At 39.7% G+C, this 12652-nt stretch overlaps 1 protein-coding gene across 4 annotated transcripts in view; it reads left to right on the top strand.

The window, feature by feature from the left end:
• The window catches only part of KLF7 (KLF transcription factor 7), a 65375-nt gene extending 52986 nt beyond the window's left edge, over window positions 1–12389 (top strand). For 2 of the 4 annotated variants that reach the window (XM_014249608.2, XM_088059064.1), the window contains one exon: window positions 5145–12389. In XM_014249608.2, coding sequence (XP_014105083.1) covers window positions 5145–5196 — 52 coding nt within the window. In that variant the 3' untranslated portion in view covers window positions 5197–12389. The remainder of the gene's footprint in view (window positions 1–5144) is intronic. The other 2 variants (XR_015773124.1, XR_001331273.2) reach the window with 2 other exon arrangements.
• The last annotated feature ends 263 nt before the right edge of the window (window positions 12390–12652 follow it).

Here is a 12652-nt window from a genome sequence, read left to right as displayed (position 1 = left end):
TTAAAAACAAACCCAAAAGAATACACTTCTCCACATCCCCAATCCCAATTGATAAGAAATCAGGGTGGAGAAAAAGCAATTACCCCTGTAATGACTCTTGACAGCACTGACAGGATCGAACAATGAGCACTTCTCCCCCACTCACCCCCCCAGTTGAAGATTGGCAGTGCCCTGGGTGAAATGTGGATCCACTATTGAGTAATCAAATAATGTGCTTGCATCCGAACATGTTATCCAGCTAATCCTATTTATATATATTTTTAAAAGAGGCTTAAGAAAATTACCCATCTTTTTAATGCAGCACTAAGGTTCTCGACTGTGATAAGGAAACGTTTTGTAATACAATAAAGCCTCTAGGAAGCCTCTGGGTACACCAGACCAACAGAGAATATGCGTGGAGAGAGGATGTGTGGGACATAAACAAGGGACCCCATCCTTTTATGGGAAGGAAATTTGATCATTTTCACATCCTGCTTTTCCAAGAGCTTCATCTCCTTAAGTGCTCTTCTGCCCTTGCCTCCCCTCTTCCTGTCCCCCTTCCCCCTCGGAGGGCTTCCTCTTGGATTATCTTTTGTTTTATCCCTGGATCATCTTTTGTTTGCTCAGAATGACGGACAGGATAAGCCAAGTAGGGACCTCTGCAGTTCTGCTTTTGTTTAAGCACTTCTGTGAATGAGAACAATTATGTTCTCTGTTTTAAATATAGAGGCCTTTCTCTTTTCTTTCCTCCGAGTGGCCCCACAAACACACACACACACATATACACACAGCCCCAGGGTTTCTGTGTCATGACAAACAGTATTTTTAGCAGAGATCTAAAGAAATACAGCCAGTATTTTCAACTCCTTGGTCTCTTTGTTAAGTGTTCGTTATTCTCCTTCTACATATTATCCATTTCTACCTAGCTTTTCTCTTTGGCAGCAAACTCAGTCACTGCAGTCAAGAGATAGATTCCTGTAATCATTTAATGCATTTTCTGCTCTTCTTCTGAATCTGTAGATGAAGGAAAAACATGATTAACAAAATTTAGAGTGCTGAGGATTGTGCACTGTTAAACTCTATTGCCCATACTGTTTGTGTGTGGTGATGGTGATAGGAGGCAGATTTGTCCTTACTCCCCCAGTTATTTGTTGCAAGGTTTTGGAGTGACCGTGCCTGTTCTTTTGCTCCACTTCGCCATCCTACTGTTTTTCATTCTTCTCTCATTCTCAGGCCCCTTTGCTGCCAGCTATTGCAGAGGTCACCTCAAGCAAGCACTGAAACATGAGCCTAAAACTGCCTTTAGCCATTTAGGCAGACTTCTAAAGATGGGCATTCCTGAGCCAGGGTTCCAGCTGGAGAACAAATTTTCTGTATTTGAACTGCTACCTTTATTGCACTCACCATTATTGACAGAAGCTGTGACCACTCTCAGACATGCTGTCTTGTTAGGTTTTAAGGAGCTGATTGGAGCTGTTTTAACAGCACTGATGTAGCAGAGATCCTATGTGTGTTGTTCAGAGCTGAAGGCTGTATCCTGGCAAACAGCATGGAGGGGGTGATTCAGATAGCAGAGGGGGATGTTGTTCACAGTCTGGCTGCGGTTCTCTTCCAAGACTGTGCTTGTGTCTCTCACCTTCTGACCAATGTCAAAGGAGTATTAATGTTCTCTGTGTAGAAGTCAATTTTGTAACAAAAGAGATAAGAAGATGAGATTCTCTTCTGCTGTCCCAGCCCTATCCCAACACCATGCAGCCCACAGATCATGTTATTCATTGCTGGCAAACTACCACTGCTTGGAATAACATCAGGTGTACTGCAAATGGTGTGTGGCTTTGTGGCAGCAAGAGAGAAAGGAGAATCAGCTAAAGTGCTGTGGAAAGCACCCCAGAGAAGTCCTTAGTGCCTTCCAGATGCCAGTTATGCTGGTTATTAGCATTCCCCAGGAATTTTGGTCTTTAGACGTGCAGGCTGGGGTTGTTCCTCACACAGTGCAAGCCCTCAGCACTTCAAGGGGAAGAGTTTGACAGGGTAGTAGCACTTGCTGATTCTACAAAAATAGATGTGTTTAGGAGACAGCAGCTTAGTGCCACACTGTTGAGATGTGTATTCCTCTCTGCATATGTGCACATGTGCACATGGTTTCCTTGTTGATAGCAAGCTAAGAGTGCACTTAGCTGGAATGAACACATCCCACAGTGGAAAATCCACAGCTGGTAGTAAAGGTGGCTGAGCAATACATTCTCTCTCATTGTACTTACCTTCCCTTTTTCTTCTTCAGAGGTTTCAGTGCCAAGCAGTATCGTGTTGCTAAGGAGATACAGCAAAAGAGAAAGGAAGGAATCATGTTTGGGAGCAGGGAATTTGTGTATCACACATCCCTATATGACTTTTATACTTAGAGTGTCTTACTCTAGCATAAGCTATTCTTTCTAGGGAGAGCTAGACTTGTGGAAGGATGATGGAGAAGGCTGTGATGGGCCCACGTGTGATGTGCAGAGCTGCTCTGGAATTGAAAGAGGTGTAGAGCCAGAGGGGCAGAGCAAAGTCTCATGTCATGGGCAGGACTAGAGACCAGCAAGCCCCTGTTCCTTGATTTCTCAAGAGAGTAGTTTCCTTTCATAGCTCATCCTGTGGAGCCTCTTCCAATGCTGCCTCTAGTCCCAGAAAGAAAAAAAAAGTGTGTCCAGTAATCAATAGGCTTTTTGACAGTGTGATTTAGCTGCAAAAATTTTGTACAGACTGTTTTACAGTTGAAAATAAATATCCACATCCACCAGCCTTACCAAGAGATAGAACTAACCAAATTAGCCGGCGGGAGAATGTCAAGAATTAGTATTGTACTATTTTATTAGCTATAAACTAGCAAATATGGTACCATTTTATTACCTATAAAAATATTATAGATGCTAATACGGTAGTTACTGATGTGAAACAATGTACTGAATCTATCATTTTAACAGATCTGGCTATGGTGTGACTCAGCATGCACTTTCCTGGGTTAGCTCTATGAAAGAGACAATTGGAGAGGAAAAGCTGTGCTTGGGTGGGGGTCTTATGAGTAGTCCTAGACTGAAGTGACAGCTGGTGCATGTCTTTTTGGCAGCCACTCAAGCTGTTGTTTTGTTTTGGCAGCCCTTGTAGCCAGATCATGCTGCTTTCTCAGTTTAAGACTGATGAGAGAGACGTTGGTCCAGGGGTGTATTCTGTCACTCTGGGACTAGAAAATTCTAGCTCTGCAGAGCCTGCTGTGTCAAAAGCACAGTGTCCATTGTCAGATTCATGTGTGTCTTGCTGTGCCTCATGTAGGACCTGGGAGAAATGCCTCCTCCATCCTATTTTGAAGTCTTTAATTTTTGCCATTCTGAAGGTATTAACTTCCTTGCAAGCCCTGCAAGTAGAGATGGCTTGAGCAGAACTATGCTCGTTGCTCATTCACAGAAGTTGAGTAAATAACTTTTCTTGTGGAAGTTGTCTTGTTTTAAGGTTTCTTTGTCTTAAAAATGTACCTCTTGGTCACTCATCCCTGTGTAGATGCAGATCGATTACATGTGCCGTGGAATGCTTCAGCAGGACAGAAAAGGTCCCCTAACTATTTAAAATAGCTTAATTTTTATTGTTCTTCTCTTTCTCAGCCTTTCTCTGCTTAGGGTGTTTCTCCTTTGGGTATTTAGATTGACTGTTCTTCTTTTATCTATCAGTATTGGCTTTTTGGGGGGGTTCTTCAGTTTGTTCTTTGGCTTCTTCTTTCTGAAAACTACAAAACACTCAACTACAGCTTTTTTAAAAATACACTCAGTGCCCATATGTGAACTATGTTGATCCTCACAATAAGCCATTTGGATATTCTTCAGACTGGTGGCTGTTTTATACTCTACTTCTGTGGAGCACTGAAAAGACATACCAGGCAAATCAGTTCTGCAAATAGTTTTTCCTAGTGTTCTTGGAGCTTACCCAAGTTTACTCAAAAGCCACAGGTATGTGGGGGTTGGTGTGATATTTGTCATAAATGTTTTTAAAATAAATAGGCCAGTATCTTGTGGCTTAAAGTGGAAAGAAGGTAACCCAGAATTTGAACGCAACTTGAAAACCTCCTGATTTTAAATGCTCAACTGAAGTTTCTAGTAGAAGTTTGATTTCTGAGTGTGTCTAAGTCTTGCCACTGTGGCATTTTAGGTCTCCATTTTAGGGCTCTGGGGTAGGCAGCCAGAACCACTGCCTGCTTCTCCTGTGGTTTGCAGAACCATATGTATCTTAAATGACACTGTGATAGTATTGGGTGTAATGTATTGGTACTTTCAATCCCATATCTAATGGGTAGGGAGTCTATCTCATCAGGATCCAGCTACATGTTCACAAAACATTCTGTTTTATTATGAGATGGAAAAGTCTTTGTGGATAAAGAACAGAAGCTGAAAGGCCAAGTCCTGGCTTTCTTTTTTTTTTCCCTGGTTTTACCACACCTCTGTGATTTACAGCTTCCTTGCCTTATCTTTCTTTCAATTGTCACTCTTACAAAATAGGCATAATATCTTCTGTCAACATCCTTCAGAGAGATAATACTCATCAGAATCCACATATTACCACCCAGATTCCTGGCTGAAAGGAAGGAAAAGATATGAAGCCTGATGGATTGTCAGCCTCCAAACTCTGAGGCAGTTTTCCTTCCAGTTTGGAGTTAGAAATGAGAATTCAGCTTTCAAAACTAGCAGCATTCTTTGGTGCTTTTTGCAAGGAGCGGGCACTTGAGAAAGCTGGTATTTTTAAAAATGGTGTTGCTGAGTACTTGAATAAAATGGATTTTTTTTTTTTTTTAATATGCAAACACACACATACTAAATATTTGGTTTTATAGTACAGCTGCACAGAGGAGCAGTCTTCCCTGATGTTTGACTCAGTGAAAGAAGCGAGAGGGAGAGAAATAGGGAAAGGATAAAAGTCGCCTCTTTAGCTGCTGAAGAGCCAGGATAGTTGCCTATCCATGGTCACACAGGTCACATCAGTCCGTGGTCACATCAATCACACAGGCTTTGGTGGTGATCCATGGATAATCCAAGGAATGTCTTTAAACTGAGATCTTCTCCTATAGATAACAAGGAAGGACCAGAAACCCTGTTTTCCAAAATTCTATATTTATTTTATTTCCTACTTGCTTTATGTTGCAGGTGTTTTTCCAGATCGGATCACCTTGCCCTCCACATGAAGAGACACATCTAAATATCAGTCATCTTGGCATGGATGTCATCTGGGCTAAGTGTTGTGAGATGAAAGTGGAACTGAAGTTACAACGTGCTACCTTAACACGAGAAGAGAACTTGATCCCATGTAATCCTCTGTACAGGGACCACATGCTCACAGTGTCATGCACCCAGTTATACTTCAATACCTACATCGGTTCTTTTATGCCTTGCCCCAGCTGGATGGGAGAAGATGCAGGCGAGGAAATGGTATAGAGGTGAAGTCAGTGAAAAAGAACAATTACTTACAGTACTTCATCCCTCTTGGATTTGTTTCCTGTTTTTGCCAATGGAAATCAAAGAAAACAGAGGAGGCTTCCCTGCAGGACGGCAGTAGGAGGGGCTTATCTAAATTGCTTCTCAGTGCAACTCAGTAGAAGAATATGGCGTCTTGAAGTTGCATATTTGTAGCACTAACTTTCTTTCTAAATAGATGGGGGGAAAATAATGACCTAGAAAACCAAATCCCAGTTTGGTAGCCAAAATTAACCTCTTGGTTTTTTTGTTCTTTCTCTGAGAATTCCTAATGTTCAGTGCATCAGACTTCTCACAGACACTTTGACCTGTCTTGGTTTTGGTTCTTCTTCCTAGAACTGAGCTATTGAGATCCTTTTAAGTCAATACCAGTGGCCTTAATGGCAGTAGACTGTGGAGTGACACTTGTGACACAAACATCCTCTTTTTGGCCTGAGTTTATGTAGACTTCATGGAGGATTATATTTTTGTTTGGTTGTTGGTGATTTTTTTTTTGTTTTTTTGTTTTGTCTTGTTTTGGGTTTTTTGGCTATTGCCCAACATATGCACTAGGGACTCTGGAAGCTGCTGCCACGATGGCTAAGTAGCCAAGGGATAAACCCCTGAGATACAGCACCTAATATTTCTGTAAGCCTCACTTTATTGCCATAGCTAGGACTTATTTTTTAATTTTTGAACAAAAAACTTTAAAAGCTTGTTTGGAAACTTAAACCTTTTTTCTCTTTTCTCCACAAACAAGTGATCTTCAGAACTCCTTGTCTTCACCTGGATATCTGTCTGGGACTGGCCACACAGGCATGACTACAGGATTCCTTCCACATCATGTGAGCATGTTAGCCACAACCCATGGTGATTTAGTGGTGAATTATGTTGTTTATTCTTGCAGTTCTTCTATTAACCAATTTAAAACATTTGCCTTTTGTTTCTGTAAAGAGCATCTGCAGACGTTTTAATTTAAACCTATTTGTTGAGCATCTTACACACAAAAAAAACCCCCCAAGCCAAAAATCCTACTCCAGTCTCCGAGTAGGAAATCAAGAACCTCTTCCAAGTACAATGGCTTCATTCAGCATTAGCCTCTTAAAGAAATTATCAAAGTCCTGCTTTTCTGTTTATCAAGTTGATGCTGTAGCCCACTCCTATATGAAAAAATGTAACCCTGTGAGCGGGGAAGGAAGGGATTTTACATACAGCAGTGAGGCATTTCCAAATTGGAAATTGGATTGGTCTAAAGTATTACTAACCTAGAGGTCCATTTTTGGCCTACGGTGTGAACCATCAAGGAGAAGTGGAGGTCTCATGCTCACCCTTCCGTCATATTGATAATTTGATTTCTTTGGCTCAAAGTGGATTAAAGTCTTCATTATAAAAGGAAAAAAACCTAAAAAATGTATTGCTATAACTTGTATTTGAACCTATTTGGCACTGGCCCTGACTCCAAAGACTGCATTTAGGACCATAAAAATGGCCTATGCAAGCAGGCAGGTGATCATTAGGTTGTATATTTTGTATATTCTCGGACCATCCCTACAAGATGCGTCTAGAAATGAAACAAAATAGCGCGTGGTCCACAAATGGTTGCTGCTCTTTTATAATGTATTAGCCAACTGCCCTTCTTTGACTGTTTTGACTCATTGACTGTTAAATATTTCCCTTAATTTATGTTTTGGGAGGTAAAATTGTACTCTAAGGGGAAAAATGAGCAAACAAGAAACTCAATAGATGTTTTTAAGAGCTGCCACCGGGATCCTTGGCACTTGAATTCTCAGCATTTTGCAACCTTTGGTTCCAGTGAGAGATTGAATTTATTCAAAAGATGCTGGTTTTCCTCACAGTTTTCACAAAACACTGTGACTGTCAACTGAACACTTTGGGGACAGGGGGGAAATACGATGTCTGGCCCATATGGCATGAAATATGGACCAAAATCTAACCATCTTTTAGGGACAATAATGTAATATTCATGATAAGAGCATGAGAGAGAGTGAAAGTAAGTCAGAAAGAAAGAGAGAGAGAGAAGAAAAATTGAATTTATTCCAAAGATTTAAAACTAACTATACTCTATATGTGTATATATATATGCTTTTATATATATATATATGTATACATTTAAAAATTGCAGAGCACTGCTTGCTGACAATCTCGTATTTCTCTACTTCTGTATTTGCATACTTTTTATGGCCATTCCACCCAGCTGTTTCACTGGGACTGAGGGCCCTAGAATCCAATTTGTGTTGGAATATATAGAGCATCCTGCCAGATCACAGAATCACAGAGTATCCTGAGTTGTAAGGAACCCACAAGGATCATCAAGTCCAACTTCTGGCCCTGCCCAGGACAGCCCAAGAATCCCACCATGTGCCTGAAAGTGTTGTCCAAATGCTCCTTGAGCTCTGGCAGGCTTGGGGCTGTGACCACTTCCCTGGGGAGCCTGTTCCGGTGTTCGACCACCTTCTGGGTGAAGAACTTTTTCCTGATGTCCAGCCTGAACCTCCCCTGACGCAGCTCCATCCCATTCCCTTGGATCCTGTCACCGGTCATCAGAGAGTAGAGATTGGTGCTGCCCCTCTGCGGCCCCTCAGGAAGATATCTAATGGGAAGTGAAACCTCAGCTATGTGAAACTGTAGACATCCAGTGAGTGCATTAAATTAAAAAAACTATAAGAGAATCCTAGAATCTCTTTACTGTAGTGTGCTAAAATTTATGCTCTCAAATTCTCCACTACGATATTCATTGGCTGTGAACCTGCATAAATATTCTCCTTTGCCATCTGAACACACCTGCCTTTAGACATGCTATCAGTAGTATACAAACCTTAATTACTAAGTGATTGTTTAAACACCAGACTCTATTTAAATTGGAAAAAGTCAAGCAAGACTGTTTTTTAGTTTCAGTTGCCATTTACAGTCTTGTTGGTATCTTATTTAAATATGCCAGAACAAGAGCCACAGAGAAAAAATGCTGAAATATCTCTTTATTTTGTTCAAAAGGCAGGCCTACATCTAAATCCTGGATCCAAGTAGCCTAAAAAACATAGAAAAGAGAGGGGTTAAAAGGCAGATTTCAAATTTCTCAGGCTTTGTAGCAGGTCTTGAACTCTGAAGCCAGAATTTGAGCTTTAGAACCACCTCTTGTGTTTGAAAAGGGAGATATTTTTCAGCTGTATATATGGTGTACCCAGTCTTGACTTCAGTTTTTGGGCACTCATAAGCAAGTGTCTTTGTCATAACTAAAACTTTGAACCATAACTTTGGTATTTTATAGAAGCAGTCTCCATTTTGGAAAGGCATAATTAGTGGCACATTCCAGGATTGGTTTTTTTTCAATGACAAATTTTGTTTCATTGCAGATATTTTAAACTGTGCACTTCAAACTTGTGTAGTCTGCTATAGTTAGTTCCTTTCTGGGCCTGTGTCTCCTTGCTAAAGTTGTACAGTTGTCCTCTGTCTGTAAATTATGAGTAGAATCAGACTAAAGAGGAAAGGCTCTGTGTAAGGCTTCTTGAAAGCAAACCCATAAATTTGGTGACAGTTGAGGACTGAGTTATCCAGCTAGAAAGGAGAAGCTTTACATTGTTTCCTTTGGTGTGAGATTTATGCCTATTTGCAAAAGAGAAGCCATTGTAAGAAAGACAGATTGTGGTTTCCAAGGCCATGGAACTATAGGATGAAAACAAATTGAGCTAAAAGTCTCAAAAAAATAGTGCACACAGAAGAAGCAACTAAAACAAATGTGAATTTTTGTGATTAGCTAAATAGTATTTTGGATCAGAGAAGTCAGTCATAGATTCATGCATGTGGAAAAGGGCCTCCAGAAGCCATCTTAGCCAATCTCCAACTAGAGCTGGTTGCTCACGGCCATATCCATCTCAGTTTTAAATATCCTCGAGAATAGAAATTCTGCAACCTCTCTGTGCAGCTGTTCCAATATTTAACTATTTTCATGGTAAAAAAAAAAAAAACAACAAAAATTCAAAAATCTGTGTGTCAAATAGGAATTTTCCATTTTCAAACCTGTTTTCAGTGCCTCTTCCACTGTGCACCTCCAAGAAGAGTCTGGATTCTTCTCTACAGTCTTGGTTAGGTATTTGGAGATAGCAATAACATCTACACTTACCCTTCTCTTGCTAAGGCTGAATCATGTCTCTCAGCCACTCTTCATCCATCATGTGTTCCACTACCTTTGTGGTGACTCTCTGCTAGACTTGCTCCCATATGTCAATCACTTTCTTGAAATGGGGGGACCAAGACAGAATATTCCAGGTGTGCTAAGTTTGTGACAGTGTTGATAAAATTTGTTTAGTCTGGATTTTTCCATTATCTGAGACAAAATCAAGATTCTGTTTTGAAAACTGACTAATAAAAATAATTCAGGAAGCACTGTTATAAATAGTTTTTAAATCAAATTTTCTGGATCTGTGGATAAAAATATGCTTATAGAAATATACTTCTGTACTGACAGCTTGAGGGCTGGCTAGCAAAATTCTGTTTTTCTCAATATGATCATTGGTGGTTCACTTTGAACTAAAAAATTTATTGTTTCATTTGTACTGTATGAAATATGAAGACATATGATGCTGTATTTTAGTCACTTCTTACACTAAAACAGGACTTCAGTTCATCTTTGTTCTGTTTGGTTTTCCCCTTAGGAGATAAGGAGCAACATAAAATATCAGGTATATTTTATAAAGCTTAGTCTAAAAGTGGATGGAAGAATCCAGAGTATTTTTCATTATCTCTGAGTTGTTCTTTTTCAGTAGCTAGTACTCAGTCTAGGCAATGACATTACCTAGCTAAACTGGCAACTGAAGTCAAATTCTAGATTCTTTCAATGTCTTTGATGAGGCCCTGAGCAGTCTGATCTCACTAATCTTTCTTTAAACAAAGAGTTGAATGTTGGATTAGGTGACCTCTAGAAGTACCTTCCAATATTAATTTTTCTGTGTTTCTATGATTCATTTCACAGCTCCCACTGATTAAATATGTACTGGTTCTATTTCTTCATAGTCCTGTGCTGTTGAAACAGACTGTAGGGCAGATCTGTAGGCTTTTTTGTGAATTCTGAGAATTTCATCCTTGTTAAACTTTATAAGGTTTCCTCATGAAGGAGACCAAGAAGAAATTTTTAAAAACCCCAAACCAGTTTGAAGCAATATCATACCTTGATATGTGTCACAGCTGCAGGGACCAGCCAGATATTACAGAAACAAGTTTGCTAGTCTGGAAGATCCATGTGATGTCTCAGAAATGGTTTCCAGGACCTGAAATCTAAGCCAACAGATTCCTACAAAGGTGAACTTTTTTTTTTTCATTCATTCTTATTTTCCTCAGACTTTTTGGAAATGCTGTTTTTCTTGGGGTAGCACATTTTTGCTTAATGTGGGAAACACTGACCGAACACAGATGGAGAAGAATTTGAATGCAAGAGGATCCCTCAATCCTTGCTTTCAGAATTGTTTTAACTTCAGGTATAAAAAAATTAACTCATTACTAAGGTGTATAGCTAAAATGGAGTTGATCAATGTGATTGTTGCAGTGATTGAGTCTATCTTAGCTGTGACCTTTCTGATATCTACAGAATCGGCTTTCTCCCTCATTTTTATCTGAACCTAGACAATTTGGGGTTTATATCTAATATAAAGGTTGCTCCTCCTATTTAACACACTTTGTCTGCATACAAAAGAGGTGGTAATTGGTACATTTGACAAAGCTGATTAAGTCCAACTTCCTTAAGTGTTTCCCTTCCTCTTCTCTTAATGTATGTCAAAATCTTTAAATTAAAAAAAATTAATAAGAGGAAAATTTTGTAAATAATTTAATGTTATGAGGCCAGCACTCAGTGGATCAAGGGCTTTTACTCTTGATTTCATTCAGGACTTGGCACATTCTGTCATTCCATCCAGTAGGACTGTTTTTGAGCTTTCATATCCGGGGTGATGCTCTAACCCAGAACTTCTAAAGTACTTTTTGCTGATTTCAGATAGAATTGCACTTGTAAAGATATCTACATACCAAGAAAAAACCCAATGCTTGACAATAACTATTTAACTCTGTCTTGAAAAATGGAAATATTTTTCTCCCAAGATATTACAACTACTCATTGACAAGTCTTGCCTGTCTTTCATTAGCATTTAACTTACTATTCATGATTGATCTTTTTCAGATCAAACTTGGGTAGTTTTCTTCCTTTTGTCACACTTATTTCTCTTTTTATTAATAGTTATGGGATGACTACTGCAGTCTTTCTCCTCCACAGCTCTGCACAAGCTTCAGTAGCAAGACTTAGCATAGTAAGGACTGTAGGATCTGGCCTACCAGGTACTATGATCTGTGTTGTAAAGCTGAGAATTTCCTCCCCTCTTAGAGGAAGAAGTCTTGAGAATACTTGTGCTATATAAGTTATATATATAATGATATAGTTGTATATATAAATTATATACATAAAAATGTCAAAATGGGGAGTAGACTGCCTTTATCACCTCAAGAATGAGTTTCCCTACCTGAAAACTTTCAAATGCAGGCATCATTTTAGAAACAGGGTTTTATAGTTTTCCTTAATGGTTGTTGATTGCATTTTTGGTGTAATAATTGAAGTTGGAACTCTGCGATTTTCAAAATGAAAGCTTCGATGATTTTTTTTTTTAAGTGCTTTGATCCTAGCTTCTATATACTGCCAGAAAACAGGTTCTCTACCCTGTCTCTGTGTGGGTGTGGATGTACAACAGTATACTGTATATACCTACACAGAAGAGCAAACCGAGCTACTGACTTACAGTTTGTAGTAGCCAACCGTGCCTATTGCTTTCATTTAGGGAGGGCACTTGCTGTTGCCACTGCATTTTAGGAATCATGTCAGCTCCTGTAGGAAAGTTTTCAACAGTGCTGGGAAATACATGTTGCTGTGTACTGTGAATGAGTAGGCTGCAAATTTGGGGATTGGGAGGGGAGGTGGGAAGGGTGGGGGATGTGGGCTTCGCATGTACACACTAAAGGGAACTAGAATGGACAGAAACACGGCAATTTTAGCCTTTATTGTGGGCTTTCGGGGAAATTAAAAGCTAACATGCAGTCCCTGGAAGGCCTGATGGCTGAAGGGCTGATCTTTATGTTTTGCAACGTATGTTTTACCCATCACTCTGTATTTAAATCCCCAGACCTGTCAGATTCTGGAAGTAGATCAA

Source organism: Pseudopodoces humilis, chromosome 8 (genome assembly GCF_049639895.1).
Source record: "Pseudopodoces humilis isolate 2021_Gansu_Grassland_sample_001 chromosome 8, ASM4963989v1, whole genome shotgun sequence".
Lineage (NCBI taxonomy): Eukaryota > Metazoa > Chordata > Aves > Passeriformes > Paridae > Pseudopodoces > Pseudopodoces humilis.
This window is presented reverse-complemented; position numbering and strand designations above follow the sequence as displayed.